This window comes from Cheilinus undulatus, linkage group 9, assembly GCF_018320785.1.
Source record: "Cheilinus undulatus linkage group 9, ASM1832078v1, whole genome shotgun sequence".
Taxonomy (NCBI): Eukaryota; Metazoa; Chordata; class Actinopteri; order Labriformes; family Labridae; genus Cheilinus; species Cheilinus undulatus.
In genome coordinates this window covers 46,771,477-46,789,536 of record NC_054873.1, presented here as the reverse complement: position 1 = coordinate 46,789,536, position 18,060 = coordinate 46,771,477, and the positions used below count along the sequence as shown (strand labels likewise).

The following is an 18,060-nucleotide window of genomic DNA, read 5'->3' as shown; positions in this document are numbered from 1 at the left end:
AGGGAGCATAAAGATTGGACTCTGGAGGAATGGATGAAGGTCATGTGGTCTGATGGGTCCAGATTTACCCTGTTCCAGAGTGATGGTCGCATCAGGGTAAGGAAGAGAGGCAGGTGAAGTGATGTACCCATCATGCTTAGTGCCTGCTGTACAAGCCTGTGGGGGCAGTGCTATGATCTGGGGTTGCTGCAGTTGGTCAGGTCAAGGTTCAGCAACATTATGTGCCCAAAGAATGAGGTCAGCTGACTACCTGAATATACTGAATGACCAGGTTATTCCATCAATGGATGTTTTCTTCCCTAATGGCACGGGCATATTCTAAGATGACAATGCCAGGATTCATCGGGCTCAAGTTGTGAAAGAGTGGTTCAGGGAGCATGAGACATCATTTTCACACATGGATTGGCCACCACAGAGTCCAGACCTTAACCCCGTTGAGAATCTTTGGGATGTGCTGGAGAAGGCTTTGCACAGTGGTCAGACTCTCCCATCATCAATACAAGATCTTGGTGAAAAATTAATGCAACAGTGGATGGAAATAAATCTTGTGACATTGCAGAAGCTTATCAAAACAATGCCACAGGGAATGCGTGCTGTAATCAAAGCTAAAGGCGGTCCAACGAAATATTAGAGTGTGTGACTTCTTTTTTGGTGTCCACTTTTTTTTGGCAAGGCAGTGTATTTTGACAGATTTACCCACAGATTTTGAATGTCCGACGAAAACTACATTACATTTTATTCTAGTTTTAGTCATCTTGATGAAAACGAAACTTAGTTTTTGTCAGTTTTGGTCATCAAAGATCTATTTTTTTGTTAGTCTTGTTTTGTCATGGAAAAAAGGATGTTGACGAGCATTTTTAGTCATAGTTTTAGTCGACAAAATTAACACTGGTGGTTTGGGCATCTGATCATGGTGCCTCCTGGTCGCCTTCCCTTGGAGTTATTCCTGGCTGTCTATGTATAGCATGTTCAAGAACAGAATGAATTTCCTCCTTTTTCATAGGATCAAAGACTTTAATAATTTGTATTATCCATGCTTTTGTTGCATACCAGCTGCTTAAACAGATTTTACAGCATATTAGAGGCAAACATAAAAAGATTGATTCTTGAAAGGCTGTGCCATCACTGCTCTTTTCTGTATACAAGCTCTCAGTGTTTGTTTAACATGTAAAAGTACACAGATTCCATTCTTAGTTTTAAAATAACTGAAGATCTCTTGCATCCACACAAAAACAGTCCTTGATAATTATTAATTACAATGACAGCATTTTACAGCTGATGCTAAGCCATAGCTAGGAATGTAACCTGGTATGGACCATGTCATGTGCCTGAGGTAAGTGACCATGGCGCTCTGTTGAGCTGAAAAGAGTGCCATCTTCATGACACAGACCTCGGACTTTTGGCTTTAACAGACCCGGTTTACCCTCTAATTTTGCTTTGTGGTCCACCCTGCATGTCACTAACTAATAAAGGGTTTGTCTTTTTTTCACTGACAGAGTATCTCAGAGGAGATGTTCTACCAGCTGAGCAACATGTTGCCTCAGATCTTCCGTGTCTCCTCCACCCTGACCCTCACCTCAAAGAACTGATGGATGAAGATGCTCCTCATTGAATCCTGCTTATTTACACAGCAGTAAGAAGACAGGAGTCTTTAAGAACTCTTAATGAACAGATATGATGATGTAGCACATTCAAACGAACAGAGTTTTGTGGCATTAAAGCACTTACAATAGAAGGGAAAAACATTTTATGTGGATGTTAAGCCTTTGCTTTTTCTGCAACAACAAAAGTTGCACAGTGTGTAAAAGTCTCCTCTTGAAAGCAGACTAGATTCAGTGGTTCACCAGAACAGCTGCTGCAATTATCATTTCAAGCCTCTGGGGTGTGGTTATGGTGACAGAGTTTTATAACATCATGGCATCATTTAGCGGCGCCGCAAGTATTCCAGTGTTCCTTTAAAACTTCACTGTTTAACAGTGTGCACGTTCAAGCTCCAGCATAACAGAAAACATGGTGTTGATGTTTAATCTCTCTGGTTATGGAGTGAAAATGCAATCAGTCAAGCAGAAATATGACAACAAAGTGTCGTTTCCAGACGTGATGGAGCTGGTTGGAACAAGTCCTGGCAAGAGAACAGATGTGACCCATTGACTGTACATAAATATGGACAATGTCTCAGCTCCTTTACCTTTACTTAAGTGAAGCCAAAATACCCCTAAGACAGGTGCTGACTGATTCTGCTGGTGGAATTGACAGCACACCCCTTCTGCTAACTGCAGCAGACATTGAAGTTACTGATAGAATGTCATAGGTCCTTCAGCATTGATCCCATTGTCACTTTAAAGCAGACGCTCATGGTCATAGAAAGTTAAATGATAGTATTTTTTGGTGCATTTAAACCAAGTAGTCCAGTTCAGTTGTGGCATGGTACAAATTTATTTGTGTTTCCATATTCAAAAGTTGGAAGTGTCGCAAAATAACTGACCTATACAGTCCTACTTTTTTGCACCTATTTGTAGGTGCACCAAATTTACCTTTCCAACCCTAAAGAATTAAATGTAGATAGATAGTAGATAGATAGATAGTAGATAGATAGTCATTTATTGTCATTGCATTGTAAAAACACAACAAAATTATGTTTGGCAGTCTCCTCTGTAGCAGCAAACACAGAAGGTGTAGAAGGTGGTTAGAAATTGGCAGCCTTACGTCATCCATCCTGCTGGCGAGGGAGTGGGCACCCGAGAGAAAGATGCATGGTAGGGCAGGTTTGTGTGGGGTCGCTCTTAGCCTAGCCTGCAGCCCAGCTCGTTTGCCCCTTGTCTGGCGTCAGATTGTAACTTTTTCATGAGCCATGAAACAGCTCATAAAAATCAACTATTTTGCTTCATCTGTCATTATCCTCTAATGTCTCTCAGCTTCAGCTGTTTCATTGAACAGTACTGAAACGGTCTAACTTTTTAGCTGAAGGCTGGTGTGTGAACGGAGGTTGTTTTCACACCATTCACATTGCACTGGGTCAAAGGGACCAAACTGTCTGGAAAACGTCCAGCAGGTGCGTTTGTGATGCTGTTGTCCTAAACAAAGGGCGGTGAAGAAGAAAAGGAGATGTAGAAGAAGACGAGTCTCCTCCGCTGGTCTTTTTTTTTTTTACCACATAAGTAGACAGTGAGGCAGCGAACTGTCCAGCATGTCATTCTTAACATGAGACGAATTAATCGGTACTAAAGAAAGTGAGGCAAAATGAGAGCGAGAGATGACGATGTGTTGCCATGGTTTCACAGATGTGAAGCGAGGTACTGTCATGTAAGTGTATTAAAGGAGACATATTATGCAAAAATCCCTTTTTCAGGCTTTTCTACCAAAAATATGTGCCCCTGGCCTTTCCACAGTCACCCCAAGAATCAGAAAAATCCATTCCCTTCCCCCCTCCACCTTTCTGAAAATGTGCGCTGAAACAAGCTGTTCTCAGATTTCCCCCTCATGACCTCGCCTGGGGAGTTGGCACCACCCCCAGGTTTGGTTGGCCCCCGGCTTGGAAGAAAGTTCCAACCTCCTCTCCTGATCCTCTTCTCAGATGAGAACCACATCCATTAAGCCACATCCATTTCCTAAGAGGGGTGTGGTCAGGGGCGAAGTCAGACAGCTCGGTAAGATTTAAAGCCACAGACACAGAAACAGCTCGTTCTGAGAAGGGCTGAAACAGAGGGCTTTTTAGATATGTAAAAATACAATGCCGGAGTGCTTTTAAAGCAACAAATTTCACAGGTATGTTTTAGGGACCCCTGAGACCAATATAAACTTGTCTTAAAAGGGTAAAATATGTCCCCTTTAAGTGACATAAATATATTAGGTTTATGCCACTTCCTGCCTTTGGTTCACAAGTTGCTCTGCTTTGCTTTCACACCTTAAACAAACCGCACCTGAGTTCGTTTGAAAGCAAACCAAGACCCCCGTTTTTAAGCGGAACCAGAGTCCACTTGTTTGGTCCACACTAGAGTTCATGTGAGCTTTCACACCACTCCAAACGAACTGGACTATCCAGGAAAATGTATCAGAGTTTATTTAAGGTGGACCATACATCTCTTGTGTGAATGCACCTTATTTTACATAGTGCTGAAAGCAGGCAACTATTGCTCTCTGTGGAAATGGGATAGACACCATTCTCCCTGAAGTTACTGTTAGCTTGACTTTGAAACTATTGCCTTGAATTGGAAAATGTACATAGTGTTGCTTTAAAACAAAACTATAAAAAGAACAACACCTCGCCATAATCAGCGTGACTACGAACACATCAGAATCAGGGTTTTAGGAGATATTTTTCGACATGGGGGGGCAAGGGATTATATCCTCTGCAGCAGTCAGACAGCAGGGGGAGTGCTTGATATTTTGGCTTCACTCCCTGGCAGCAGCTGTTACGTCCATCCAAATGTCTATGATGGGACCTAACTCACATTTCTCTGTTTTGACTTTATTTTTACCATAAAAAATAAAATTTATTGATGTAGATTTAAGAGGGCATCATATTTATCAGCTTTTATTTTGTGATTTTTATTTAAGGTCCCTGTTAAGTGAACATTTCATCTATTAATTGATCATTAATTAGTCCTGATTATTGATGTCTCGCCTGACACTCAGCTGTGTAAACTACTACATGCTTATTTGATGTCTGATTTGTCCCAAGAGACGTGGCATTAACTCAGCTCTTCTAGACCTGAAGACTGATGATGTTTCTGCTGTGATGAGCGATGGGCCGGTGTTTTTGTGCTGCATTGCAGTGAGTTGTAGCAAGGACTACTCAGTGTGAGTGCACGTGTTTGTCCCTCCCCTCTACCTCTGTAACAGCAGATGGCACTGTTTTTAAAGACAAAGATGTGAAAAAGACTGCACACTCTTACAAGCTCACTGTATCAGAAGATATGAGTGTTTACTGCCTGTTAGGATTCCACTCAATGGATTTACTCCACATCATTATGAATGAGGAAACATGCTGTGAAAAGTTCAGCCTTAATGCTCATGTATTCTCAGTGTAATTAAAATATTTGTGAATAGTGTTTAATGTTGAATGGTGTTTTTATGTATTATGGATATCACTGGTTCTCAACTGGTGGGTCAGAATCTAAAGGTCTAAAAGCGGCTCACAGAGCTGCAGTGAGTCACAAATGTGTGCCTGGGAAAAAGGCAAAAAATCTATGATGTATGGAAGCCCGAAGTGGTCACACATCCATGCATTTTCTGTCTATTTTGCTGTGATAATTAGTTAATTTTTGAGTGATCTTGTCTTGTTTTTTATGTTATCTTGAGATTGTAAAGCTGGTTTTCCTATGATAATGTGTTGATGTCTCAATATCTTTCAGAAACAATCAAAATTGACATGTTATCACAAGAAACAGAGTAAATAACATGCACGCATGCCCCTCTGCAGGGGACGTGCATGCATATTACAGGCTTCTGTAATGTGCTTTTTGAACATGTTTTGTTGCATCTTAAGTCGATTTATACTTTGATTTTCACTGATTCCAAGCCATACCATATGCTGTAAGCCCATGTAGCCCTGAACCCTACACAGAGGCATGCAGCCATTATGCAGGCCTGCCCAAAAACATGGCTGGGCCCATTAAAAGCTATAAATGGTCCCTTCCAGATGCCGTTTAACATCAGTGCATGCACATTGGATCTGTTGCAAGTGCAAGCCCCCTTGTTAAGATTCGCCTCCTGGGCGTGTCTCGTCAGCTTTGGAGTGGACTGGTAAAAAAATGTTTGCAGGTGGTAGTGTGGCAAAACACTCTTGACATACTATCCAAGTTCATGGAGTCCACCTGGAGTGTTATGGAAAATTTGACATTTCATAAAAGGCAGCCATAAAAAAATGTGTAGTTTTTGCTGCTTGATTATTATTGCTTAAATTTCAGATTCACTATGTCTCTGTTGACATCCATTGACCCCTGCATGACTCTGGGCCCTGAGATGCTTTATTCTTCCCCTTATGGGCAGCCTCGCCCACACGCATCTCCTCAAAAATGTAAATATGTTTTGAAACAATGCAGGCTTCTGCGTCGACTGGCCTATTGTGTGCACTCTAGAATGTCATGAGAAGTTCCCAAACTTCTCATGACCCCCAAAATAACTGTGTCACAGACCAGGGACCCCCACCATCCCTGAAAGTGGTTAAAGCATAAGATGTAGCACAATGGATCGTGCAAATTTACATTTTAAGTAGGTTTTGTAAACATTACTTACATTTAAGCACAAGTTTCACTTATTGATTACTGTTTTATTATTGAGGTGGCTCGGGCATTTTGTCCGGATGCCTCCTTGACGCCTCCCTATTGAGGTTTTCTGGGCAGATCCCACCGGGAGGAGGCCCTGAAGAAGACCCAGGAGACGCTGCAGAGACCCCGTTTCTCATCTGGCCTGGGAGCGCCTTGGGATCCCCTGGGAAGAGCTGGACGAAGTGGCCAGGGAGAGGGAAGCCTGGGCTTCCCTGCTTAAGCTGCTGCCCCCACGACCTGACCTCGGAGAAGCAGAAGAAGATGGATGGATAGATGGATAAGTTTTGTTTTATTTTAAATCAAATTAATTTAAAGGCTATGTTTGATATTTTCATATATATTTTTAAATAACCACTTTACACATTTTAAATTTGTCTTTTTTTTTTTTTTAAAGCTTCTCACGACTCCCCCCCCAGGGGTTCTGACCCCTTAGATACCATTTAAAAGTTTGAAAATGCTCTAGTCACCCCAGTCAAGATGCAATGTAGTGATGGAATCAACAAGATAAATCTCTAAACCAATGATTATCAACTGGAGGCCATCCAGCCCCCTGCTGATTATTAACTTCTGAAAATTTAAGAGGGAAAAAATATGGCATTCAATTGTTTTGAGTTTTTCTTGAGGTATGAATAAAACTTTCAACCTGGCGGCTTATCGGACCAGAAGCACACTAGTATTTCTGTAATTTTGCATCATAAACTTGTAATTATTATTGTAATCTTGATTAAAATTGAAGTTTTATGCATCAGTTTTTCACATATGACTCTCTCAGAGTGCTTTTTCCCCCTCTGAGAACCTTCATAGAAGATCTGTTTCCTGCGTGTTTTTGGCCAATCACGACGCAGCATGTTAGCATCGAACTCACTGACTGACATCAAGACAGCTCCAGAAATAAGTAGCTAAAATATCTCAATCGCCCCCTTGTGGCCGGCTGCAGTATAAGTGATAGGGTTTGTTAAACCCTGTTGTTAACCCCTTGTTAAAGGCTTAAAGTTCCATCAGTTTTGGATGGAATTAATGGTTTTACAAGAATATGTTTATTAGACAGAAATATTGATTTTATTTTAGTTTATTTCAATGTCCAGCCCCCCACAGCATTGGTCTAGAAGAAGCTGGCCCTTGTTATAATGGACCCCTGCTCTAAAGTACCTCCTTGAAAAAAATTTAAAGTCTATATTTTCACAGGTCATGTAGACCTTAAAACACCATTTGAGACATTTCGGCATCAAGTTTTCACCAGGAAGTCGAGCAGGCTTTTACACTCCATGGGTCTTGTGCAGAGTTTACTGATGTAATGCTGTTTATTAGCAGACCCTGACGCTGACGTGATCTCAGGAAAAGGGCATATGAGAGAACGTTGATTATTTATACCAGGGAAGCTAATGATATGCATATTCATGGTAATTCTTGGTCAAATTCAAAGCATTTTGAATGCACCCATGACGATGCCATAAGCACCCCAGGGTGCTGCAGCACCCCTGTTGAGAAAGGCTGCTTTAAAGTGAGTCAAATTTCTGCAGATGGTGATACATTTAGTCAAATCTTCTTGGCGGCATCCGTGTCCCTCTCTGTGGTTAAACAAGTGCAAACAATTCCACTGTCTATCCCTCAGCTGATTCAGCTACAGTCGCTTCAGTCTTCTCTCTTTTCTCCTTTTGTTTCTTCTGCAGTTTAATCAACTGCAGCTCAGTTTTTATCGACTCCAAACCCAACATAACACGCTCGGTTTAGATACCAGTTTCCTTTAAACAATCAAGCAGGAAATGTGGCGACTGGAGCAGGAACTGGTGTGAAAATCACACTGCTGAGACACGTTTGGACAGAGTACTGCAGAGCAAAGTGGACACAGAAGTATAACATTGGCTTATGGTCTGAAATGTATGGAAGCCCATTTCTGGGACCTAAAAAAAAAGAAAAATGTGAAAGATAGGCAATTCTGATGAAAGTCAAAATTATGAAATAACAGTTATATTTATAATTTTGATTTTTTTTATCCCATAATAAATATTCTTTATCTCATAATTTTGATTTTTTTCCCTCATAATTTTGTATTTTTATCTCGTAATTATGAATTAATATCATAATTATGACTATTTTAGCCCACAATGATGACTTCTTTCTCAAAATTCAGACTTTTTCTTATAATCTTGACTTTTTATCTCGTAATTCAGACTTTTTTCTTATAATCTTGACTTTTCACCTCATAATTATAACTTTTTATCTCATAATAATGACTTTTTTCTTATTATTTAGATTTTTTTAACCTCATAATTTTGACTATTGAACTCCTTATAATGACATTTTTCTCATAATTTTGACTTTTTTTCTCATAATAATGACTTTATTCCTATAGTCTTTACTTTTTATCTGGCATGAGTTATGAATTTGTTTTTTGTTTTGTTTTAGAATTGCCTTACTTTGAAATTTTTCTTTTTTAAGTGGCAGACATGGGCCTCCATAGAAATGCAATTTTTTCCTTAAATAAATTTGAGCAGTTGAATATTTTTTGGATATTTAATTTGTAATTTGTCATTAATGAGGTGTTGATTGGCCCTGAGCTTGACCTGTTGAGAACTGCTGTAGTATATGTTAACATTTAATATTTTAATCAAACATCTCTACACTTTGTTGATGTGGTTGCTTCATGGAAATGTTCTAAGCCTATATGACACATTTTGGATACTGTAGTTGTGTTTTCCTCTTTTTAATCCCCCACTTCACAGTGATGCACTTGCAGTGTAATTTGGCGCAGCGTTTCATTTAGAGTTGATGGGTTATCCACAGGCTCATAATCTCTCTGAAGTTAATAACCCATGTCATTCATTGGTATTACATTCCTGCACATCTAATGGTGGCCTACAAGCTGTTTCAGACTGGCTCAAATCAATTCAGCTTGTCAGGAAGTTTACCACTGCCAAGTTCAGTGCTGGGATCGAGATGATTAAAAGAGTCAAGCAATCAAAGCAAGATGCCTCTTCTTCCTTCAAGATAAACAAGATGGTCAGTGGCTGTGTGCTCTCTTTAAAGCTGAAACTGTTTTATCACACTGCCACATGGAGAACCCACAAAACTGTTAGAATATGCATTGCTGTGTTTGTCATTTTTAGGGTTGGTCTCAGCGGCCTGCAGTGTTTGGTTTCCTGACTGAGCGAGAGTATTCTGCTAATTCAGCACCATGGTCCTCCTCTCACTTGTATGTGCGGTAGGTTGTTTAAGAATCAGGGCAACTTTGCATGAAAAGGATTCATCCATATTGAAGTTTTACCCTGCAGAAGTCCAAGTCACCCGATGAAAACAAGCACCAGGCGGCACCTGTTCAAAGATGTTTGGACAGAAGTGAAACCCAAGGCCGTCTTCAGTCACAGCAGCCGGGGTCTGAAGTATTCATTGGACAGATATGTCTGATATGTGTCTCACAGGCACCGAAACATGACCAGCCCTCCGCAGCATGAGATAACCCATAAATTCAAGTCATGGCGGAAACATTGTTTAGGTAAGCTGAAGTGAAAGACACCAGTTCTACCTGAAATAAACTGAACCGGATCAGTGATCTGTGTGGGCCAAGCAATAAATCCAAAGTGAACTTTTTTTCCTTTCTTTTTTACACATCAAAGATAAATTCAAATTAAGGTAAATTCAGTCTTTACAGTGCCAAAGGATTCAGTGATAACAGATTTACTTGCCTTTTTAAAATAATGTGCATGAAATTACAGGATAAGGCTTGATTTTGGGTTTTATAAGCTGCCTTAAGTATTCCCCTATAGATTAACAAAATAAAGAGCACTTATTGGCGCCTTCTGAGTGGACAAAATTTGACAAATTGCCCTCTTTGGTGCCCTTTATGTAGACAAAAGTTGCCAAAATTCCTTTCTGGTGCCCTGAAAGTGGACAAAATTTGACAGTTTTCATCTTTGGTGCCCTCTAAGTGGACAAAGTTTGACTTACTGCCCTCTTTGGTGCCCTTTATGTATACAAAAGTTGACAAATCACCCAGTTTGGTGCCCTCTACATAAACAAATTTGACAAACTGCTCTCACTGATGCCCTCTATGTAGACAAAATTTGACTTGTTGCCCTCTAAGTGGACAAAATTTTAAAAATTGCCCTCTTTGGTGCCTTTTATACAGACAAAAGTTGACAAATTTCCCACTTTGGTGCCCTCTTCATTGACAAATTTGACAAATTGCTGCCATTAATGACCTCTATGTAAACAAAATGTGAAAAAATGCCTCTTCAGTTAAATACTCAAAAATGGGCTCAGTGCACTGTAAGTTGACAAAAATTGGCTCAGTGCTTTCTAAGTGTACAAAATGATAAATTGCCCTCCATGCTGCCTTTCCATTGGACATAAAGTGATAAAATGCCCTGCAGGGTGCCCTATCAGTGGATGAAACCGTGTGTCCAAAAGTGGAGAAAATGCATTGACAAGCCTTTTGGCTGTAAAGGTAATTTTCATTTACATCCCCCATTGTGTACCTTTGTTAAACCAATGGTTAAATGGTTCGTTATTCCTTATTTTTTTTGGTTTGTTTGTTGTTTTTTTGTTTTTTACAGCGATACAGTAGGTAAAATCATCATTAAAAACGGTAAATCATAACCAGGATTTCCAACTTTTTCACAATAAATCTTCGACAGCTTTCTGAAAGATGGTGCCCCACTGCACACAACGGGTGCTCTCATATCATGAAACTTGGTGAAAGATACAGATAAACATGATGCCTATAATTATGAAAACATAACAAAAACAGTAGGCCATTAAACGCAGTGCCTGCTAAAATCTATACTGCTTTCAACACAAAGGAAATTACCAAGCATTTTAGACAGGGGATTGGCTGCTTCATTTCAGATAGCCCTACAAATCAGGTCAAAGTCTTCATAGTCTCCACTTTAGCAAATGGCAGATATAAAGTCTACTTTTATACTCAAAAACAAGATGAAACCCTTTTGTGGAATAAAAGAAAGGTGATTAGAGGTTCAAGAATTGCAAAAGTAAAGGTTTTAAATGAACAGTTGGAATATTAAGAAATATTAGGAATACATTTTAGGAGAATATCACCAAAATCTCACGCCTACACCTTTAAAATTAGCTGTTTATTAATATTTCTAACAGCCTTTTCTCTCTAACGTCACAGGCACTCTTACCGGAAGTTGCTTGGATTTGTACTAAAAGACGAAACTTGACACTTACGTTGCACCTTTTAAAAAGACTTCAAAATACATTTTATATCTATTATTTGATAAGGACGCTTCCTGTGTCGTTATAGTGTATTATCAAGGTCTTTTATGTAGCTAAGTGAGCCCGTTGCGGACGCTTACGCCCTTTTATTTTGAAGTTCTGACCGGATATTGTGTCTGTCATGGCGGCTATCTTGACGGCGGTTGTCACAGCTGGGTATCGCTGCTTCTCTACAAGTTGAGTAACAGCGCTAACGTCGGGACCGAGCAAGTTGCTGCATGGGTTTCTCGGAGCTGCACATAACTTAAGGTGAAGTTTGCTCTTTTTAAACTCCTGTAGTGAGATAAACCTGTTATTTAGCACGTACTGGGAGTATTTGGCCTTGTGTATTAGAGAGAAATCTGACGCGGTACTTTGTAAGTTAACGGTCGCTCTGTGGGTTAAAACTTATTCATTGTGGCTTTTCCTCAACGACTGACCGCGTCAAAGCTGAAGACAACAGGGGTTAAATTTCGACCTAAATCTCGGCGTGTATCGCTGGTTTGGATGCTTATTTCATGCGACGACAGAACCGGTGATTTGTCTGTGCTGAAAATGGAAGACTGAGATTGTGTTTGGCTGGAAGAGAGGTGTAGAGAGGACCGGGGTCCAGCAGCGTGGTGCTTTCTGGAAGTTTTTCCACTCTGCGTCGTAGACTGCAGCTCCACACCGGGCTCCCTGCACTCACTGATGCGGTGCCAAGTGCCATGGTGGCAGCAACTTTGCTGGCTTACCGACTCACACAACCGTCGCTGCGATACTCACGAGAGGCTTCGTGTAATTGGCTGTTAACATTTGGCGCTGTGTTAGCGAGAACCCCGCTGTTTTGACACATGGATTTATGGGGGGAGGAGGCGTTTCAGGACACCCTGTTTGGGAAGTTGCTCCCAAAGTTGTCCAACTGGCAGCAGCATCGACTGAGACCACGCTTGGATGTTTGTGGTTGTTTTCATGAGCTGATCAGTACGGGGTGGGCAACTATGGTGACCCAGAGGTCAACATTAATGGTAGTCAGATTGTTGTAAATTGTAGACACTTAGACGTGTGTACTATTCTGCTACACTGCTATTTTTAATTTTATGATGTCATTTTTTTATTACTCTTCTATTTATGTGCGCTTTTGGTTTTTAGGGACGAGAAGGTGATGAGGCAAAATACATTTCATTGGATTGACTTTACATTGTACCTTTAAATGCATATAAAATAAAACTGAAAAGGAACAGACATAGCCTTTATCACTTACAAACTTACAGACAGTAGAAACAGATATTTTCATATCTGCTGGTACTGATCATTGACTTTAAAGCTAATATCTGCATACTGATATCATACTGATAATATCATACATCACTAAAGAAAGTTATTTCCCAAAGGAATTAACACAGTATTGATTGAGATTTAGTTTTCTGACATTTCTCGGATTCATTTAGAAATGCACTACAGTTTTACCACAATATTTTCTATTAAAGAACAAATAGTGATCAACAATTAGTGTGCAAGTATTTCCATCTAATCTAATAAGGGATGCACAATTTTGGTGACAGGATTATCTATCTATATCAACAGATTGCAGCATACAAAGTTAATTATTTTTATTGGCAGATATGAAAATGTCTATTATATATCAGGAGTACATACTGGCAGGGTGCAATTACGTTTGCACAGTTTAAAGTACATTTTTTCTCTTTTATCTTTATTCATTGCACTTTATAGGAGGACAGTTCTAAAATCTTTAATGATTTTAAAAATCAGGGGAAATTTTAGACAGTTTTAGATTATTTTTCATCCTATAATCCTTTAAATGCATTGGACAACTAAGGAAGGCAGTGAAACCACACACCTGTCATCCAATGTGAGGACATTACAATAAGAATTGCACCCTAGGGTTGAACGATTTTGAGAAATAATCTAATTGCGATTTTTTTTCCCCAATATTGCAATTGTTCCCTAATTTTCTTTTATTCCTAAACAAGGGCTGAACCATTCTTTAAAAGTGTCTAATTCTGATGATTTAGACTCGTATTACAAATTAGATATGAATTGTTGCATTGAAGGGTTTTTTTCATTCTTCTATTTAATCAGAAAAAATTACAAAAATGAAGAAGGAAGGATTTTTTTATAGACTATTCTTAAAAAATGTCATCTGAATGATTGCATGATATCTCATGCATAACATCTACTGCAAAAAAATAAAACTTCTATTTTGACAAAAAATTTCAGGTTAAAGAAATATTGCACCATTTGTGATTTGAAAATGTCAGCAAGCCGTATAGCGATTTAATCTAATTTTTTGATTAATTGCCCAGCCCTATTGAGATCTCACAGAAACTTGTGTGATCAAACGTGACTTAAGAGCAAAACAAATATGGAAATCCTCGGCTGTCTGATGTGTATAGAGCCCAAAGCACACTGGTGCTGTTTGGACGGTCATCCAAATAATTGCCCCCATTATTTTGCATACACCAGCAGCATCCTGCTGCACCTGGAATGGTGCACAGGGACAGTTTACACCACTCCTCTGTTCCCAGCAGGGCTGGCTGTAGCCGGCAAAGTTGTGCAAAGTGTGTTCCTGAGAGAACAGCTGTTTTTTTTACATCTTAGCTACCCAGTAGGAGCTCTATTTGAGAGCACAGAAGAGGAAATTTGACGGTATCAACCATTCAAGATAAATAAGTAGGAGACCTCGGCTGCATGTGAAATACCTCTGCTCTTGTGTTTTTTTTTCCACTTAACCAATAACGCAAGGGGGCGAGCCCTGAGCTAGCCTTGTACCTGGCCCAGTGGTGACACATTGCTGCCGGTGTGTGACACTCGAGATTCGTTATATGATGCGATGCTGTGGCGGTGGTGTGTTTTGGGTTTTCTATACTTGCAGCAAAGGTCAGAAATCTGGTTTAAAACCCTGTATTGTGTGTAGGCAGCTGAACAGACTACTTTGGACTTCAGGCCTTTGCACTAAGTCCATTGTTTCTTCTGAAGTTGCTGCACATTAAAAAAGAAATACAATCTTGTGTTGGTGTTATCATGTTTGACACACAGACTCCAAAACTTTTTTCTGTCTTTTACAGAACAGGGTGTGGGTTTTCGTCGCATCCGTCCAAGTTGTTTAAATGGATGGGCGACGATTCAGAGCAGCAGCAGCAGCAGCTCCCTCTCTCTCTCCTTCACTTTGACACTTCACTTTAACCACTGTGATGTGCCATTTATTCTGTAGACTTCAATTATGGAGCACACAATAATAAGGCCTTCTCCCCATGGAGATGAAAACGATATATTTCCATTTCATTTGAAAAAGTTTTCTGTAAACACGAGATTGTTTCAAGAAATGTCCGTGTAAGCACAGAACCACTGAAAATGGCTGAAAACTCTGTAATATATATGCCAAGCCTGTAAGTGGCGCTGTAACTGCCACAGAAATGCACCAAAGAAGAGAAGAAGATCACAGAAAATTGCCCAAAACTTTCTCCTGGTTGCCCTTCTGGTTGTTCTCTGTGGTGGATTTAAGAATAACTGTTGAATGCTGTTCTCCATTTGTTGGTGGAGGTTAAGGAGCATCAGATTTTGCTGTAAAAGTCATAATAGGCTCAGTCTGCAGCATGAACGCAACCCTGTAATCCGCCATTGTTGTTTTAGCTTGACCCGTGCATGCTGGTTCAATGGTGCTAGGCTATGTATGATGTAATAATTCAAGAAAGATGCGGTTGGCAGAGACAAAATGGTAAGTGTTTACAGATTTGTTCACTCTGAGGCTGGGTTCAAAAAGTAGCGTTTACGGCCTCCGATAATGCCGTTTCCCTGTGGATGAAACACCAATAGGACTACAAACTTTTGCATTTACTCCTGAATTCATCTCTGTGTGGACAGGGCCTGAGAAAGGCAGAAGCAAAAAGATGCTCTCTGTCTGTCTAACCTGTCATAAACAGCACCATGACACACACATGTGCAAATAAACCAAGGCCTCTGTCAGGACCTGATGTTTTCTCCTTCAAGGAGAGAAAGAACCACAAGTCATCTTGAGTTGTCTTTGCAACTTATGTCTTTTACTGTGAACTTTCACAATGAATGAGATTACAGATCAGAATAATGCATTCAGTGTACAAAGACCTTTCAGTTTTAGGTCTGTACTTCAGCTAGTTTTGAATTGTTCTTTTTTAATGTCTAAGCACTCTGTTGTGTTTGTTTTGGGGAACGATCCCACAAACCTGCTGCAAAATTAGATTAAATAACAGGTAATTTCTAGTACTTGGGAGACTTGCTGTTCTTTATGCTTTAAAAAGTGTTGTATTTATAGTGTTTTGGCTCAAATAAATGTAGAAATATCAGCATTTCAGACACTGGAAGAAATCCAACATCTTACATCCCTAGATCTAATGTATTTGGTCTTTTTGCACGGTGTGTAAGAGGCATCCAAGATCTAAATCCTTCATGGCAGACTTTGTCATACTTTATTAAAGCTTCTAGGTTATTGATTTTGAAACTTGACTCACAGTGAGCGAGGACGGGGGCACACATGGAGTGCCAGCCCCTGCTTTAAATGTTGATTCTTGTTGTTTTAATGTGCTGGTCAGGTGTTAAAGAGATTAAAGTGATCAGAGAGCTGGTGAAGCTCAGATATGCTTAGACAGCTGTGACCACATCTTGGCAAATTAAACAGCATCATGTATTCATTGTACTCAGAATAATGAGAAACAACTTTGTTGTGTTCTTTATAAGGAGAAGGTCCACCTGTGTATGAGTCCCACCAGACCGAAGGACTCTTTCACTGTAGCTGTTGGAAGGTGAGCTGACTCAGTGGCTGCTTTTGCTAAGTTTCCAAGCAGTCTTCCTTTAGGAAACTTTGACTTCCTTCTCACACTGATTACTCACTGAATTACTAATGATAACTTGGTACAGAAAATAGCAGGATTTGCCTGTAATGACTAGACTGTTGAAAAAAGAGTTAAGTGGCTGGCACAGGGTGGAAGATATGTGAGGAAAAAAGTCTGCAAGTCAGTGATAATTTTAGAAAAGCTTGTCTGGAGTTTGGTATTTCTTCAGTACCTCATGTTTGAAAATGATACAATTTCTTGATTTATTATATTGTGAAAACTTCTACATACCTCATGCTTTATATTCTGGATCTTCTTTCTAAACATAAAATCTCTATTTTGAGGATACAGCATCAGGAATGTAAACTACATTTTCAACTTGGCGTGCTGCTTCACAAGCAAGCTGCTGGTTTAAAGCTAGCCTGTTTTTTGTCCTGTGAGAACCATTGAGGGTCCAGAGCCACATTAAGAAGGAAGAGGATCAAAAGGTTAAACAGCTCTAGTCCATGACAGAGGGACTTTTATTGTCACCGTGACCATGACTCTGCCGTTACACAAAGACCTCTTTCCTCTCTCCATGGACCACTCAAGTGTGTTATTCATTCTGTTTGGGAAAATAGACTCTTCTCTGCTGCCCTGTTGGCCCCTGTAGCTCCTCTCCGCTCTGCTTTTGATTTATAACATCAGAACTTTTCACCTTATTAAAGAATGAAAAATCAAATTGAGCTCCTTGATTATAGTCTCTATGAGGAAGAAGGGCTGAGCAATGTATTGAGCTTTAAAGATTTACTGATTCAAATGAAATAGGGGAACGCAATATTATTAATGTTGATTCAAAGACTCTCTCTTTCTCCTCTCTTTCATCATTTTGAAAAACAGATTATTTAAGATTACAGAAAAGTATGAGAACCTCAATGTATGCAAATGTTTCCACATGTTTTTGCACAATTTAGAGTTAATCTGTCTGCATTTTTTAATACTGCAAAAAATGTCCCTATTCTTTGTGTCAAGGACGCCTGTTTTTGTTGCCGTGGTGTTAAAGAGGTTTAAATGTGGTTTGATTTTTAATAGACATATCAAAGTTTACAATTCTGCCTGTAGTAGCCACTGAAGCTCAAGTGAAAGCTGCAGCCCTGCTGCTTTAACTAGAGATGGAATACTGAGTATGTTAAAACCTTGTTCTGTATCTTTCAAAACCTGCAAATCTGTAATGTTTTAGTTTATACTGCTACTGAGTCCCAGGTTTTGTGATGTAACATTATTTTTAGTGCTGTCAAACGATTAAAATTTTTAATCAGATTAATCACACGGTTGCTGTGGATTAATTTTGATCCGTCATGATTAAATATCATTAATTTTTAATCTATATTAATAGCATTTCATTTTGCATAAGCAAACAGACCCAAGAAAGAAGACTGTTCCGTCGTGTTTTTTTTTTGTACTCAGATTTCCCATTGAGAGGGCCAGCGTGCTGTTTAGCGTCTTTCATATCGAGTTGGTTGGTCACTACCGGATCAACGGCCCATTTGCGCATGCGTGGCGGTAACCCTACTTGGACAAACTGCCCAAAATGCATTGCCAGAGACGTTTCAGGGATTTTGAGTCATTCTGCGCTGTAGATGGGTTAATTGCGTAAAATTTTTTTTTTTTTAATCATGATAATGGATTAATTAGCATTAACGCGTCAATTTTGACCGCCCTAACTATTTTATATTAACACTGGTGCAAAAAGCTTACATTAGTTCCTGGAGGGGGGACATAAGCTCAAA

The 18,060-nt window shown here is 39.6% G+C and overlaps 2 protein-coding genes across 3 annotated transcripts in view; both read left to right on the top strand.

The window, feature by feature from the left end:
• c9h12orf4 (chromosome 9 C12orf4 homolog) overlaps positions 1 to 3,420 on the top strand; it is a 39,098-nt gene extending 35,678 nt beyond the window's left edge. Inside the window, exon 14 of the mRNA XM_041794669.1 lies at positions 1,497 to 3,420. Coding sequence (XP_041650603.1) covers positions 1,497 to 1,589 — 93 coding nt within the window. The 3' untranslated portion in view covers positions 1,590 to 3,420. The remainder of the gene's footprint in view (positions 1 to 1,496) is intronic.
• An 8,260-nt stretch (positions 3,421 to 11,680) lies between these two features.
• slc45a3 (solute carrier family 45 member 3) overlaps positions 11,681 to 18,060 on the top strand; it is an 87,306-nt gene continuing 80,926 nt past the window's right edge. For both annotated transcript variants that reach the window (XM_041795466.1, XM_041795467.1), the window contains exon 1: positions 11,681 to 11,753. The gene's annotated coding sequence lies outside the window, so the exon portion shown is untranslated. The remainder of the gene's footprint in view (positions 11,754 to 18,060) is intronic.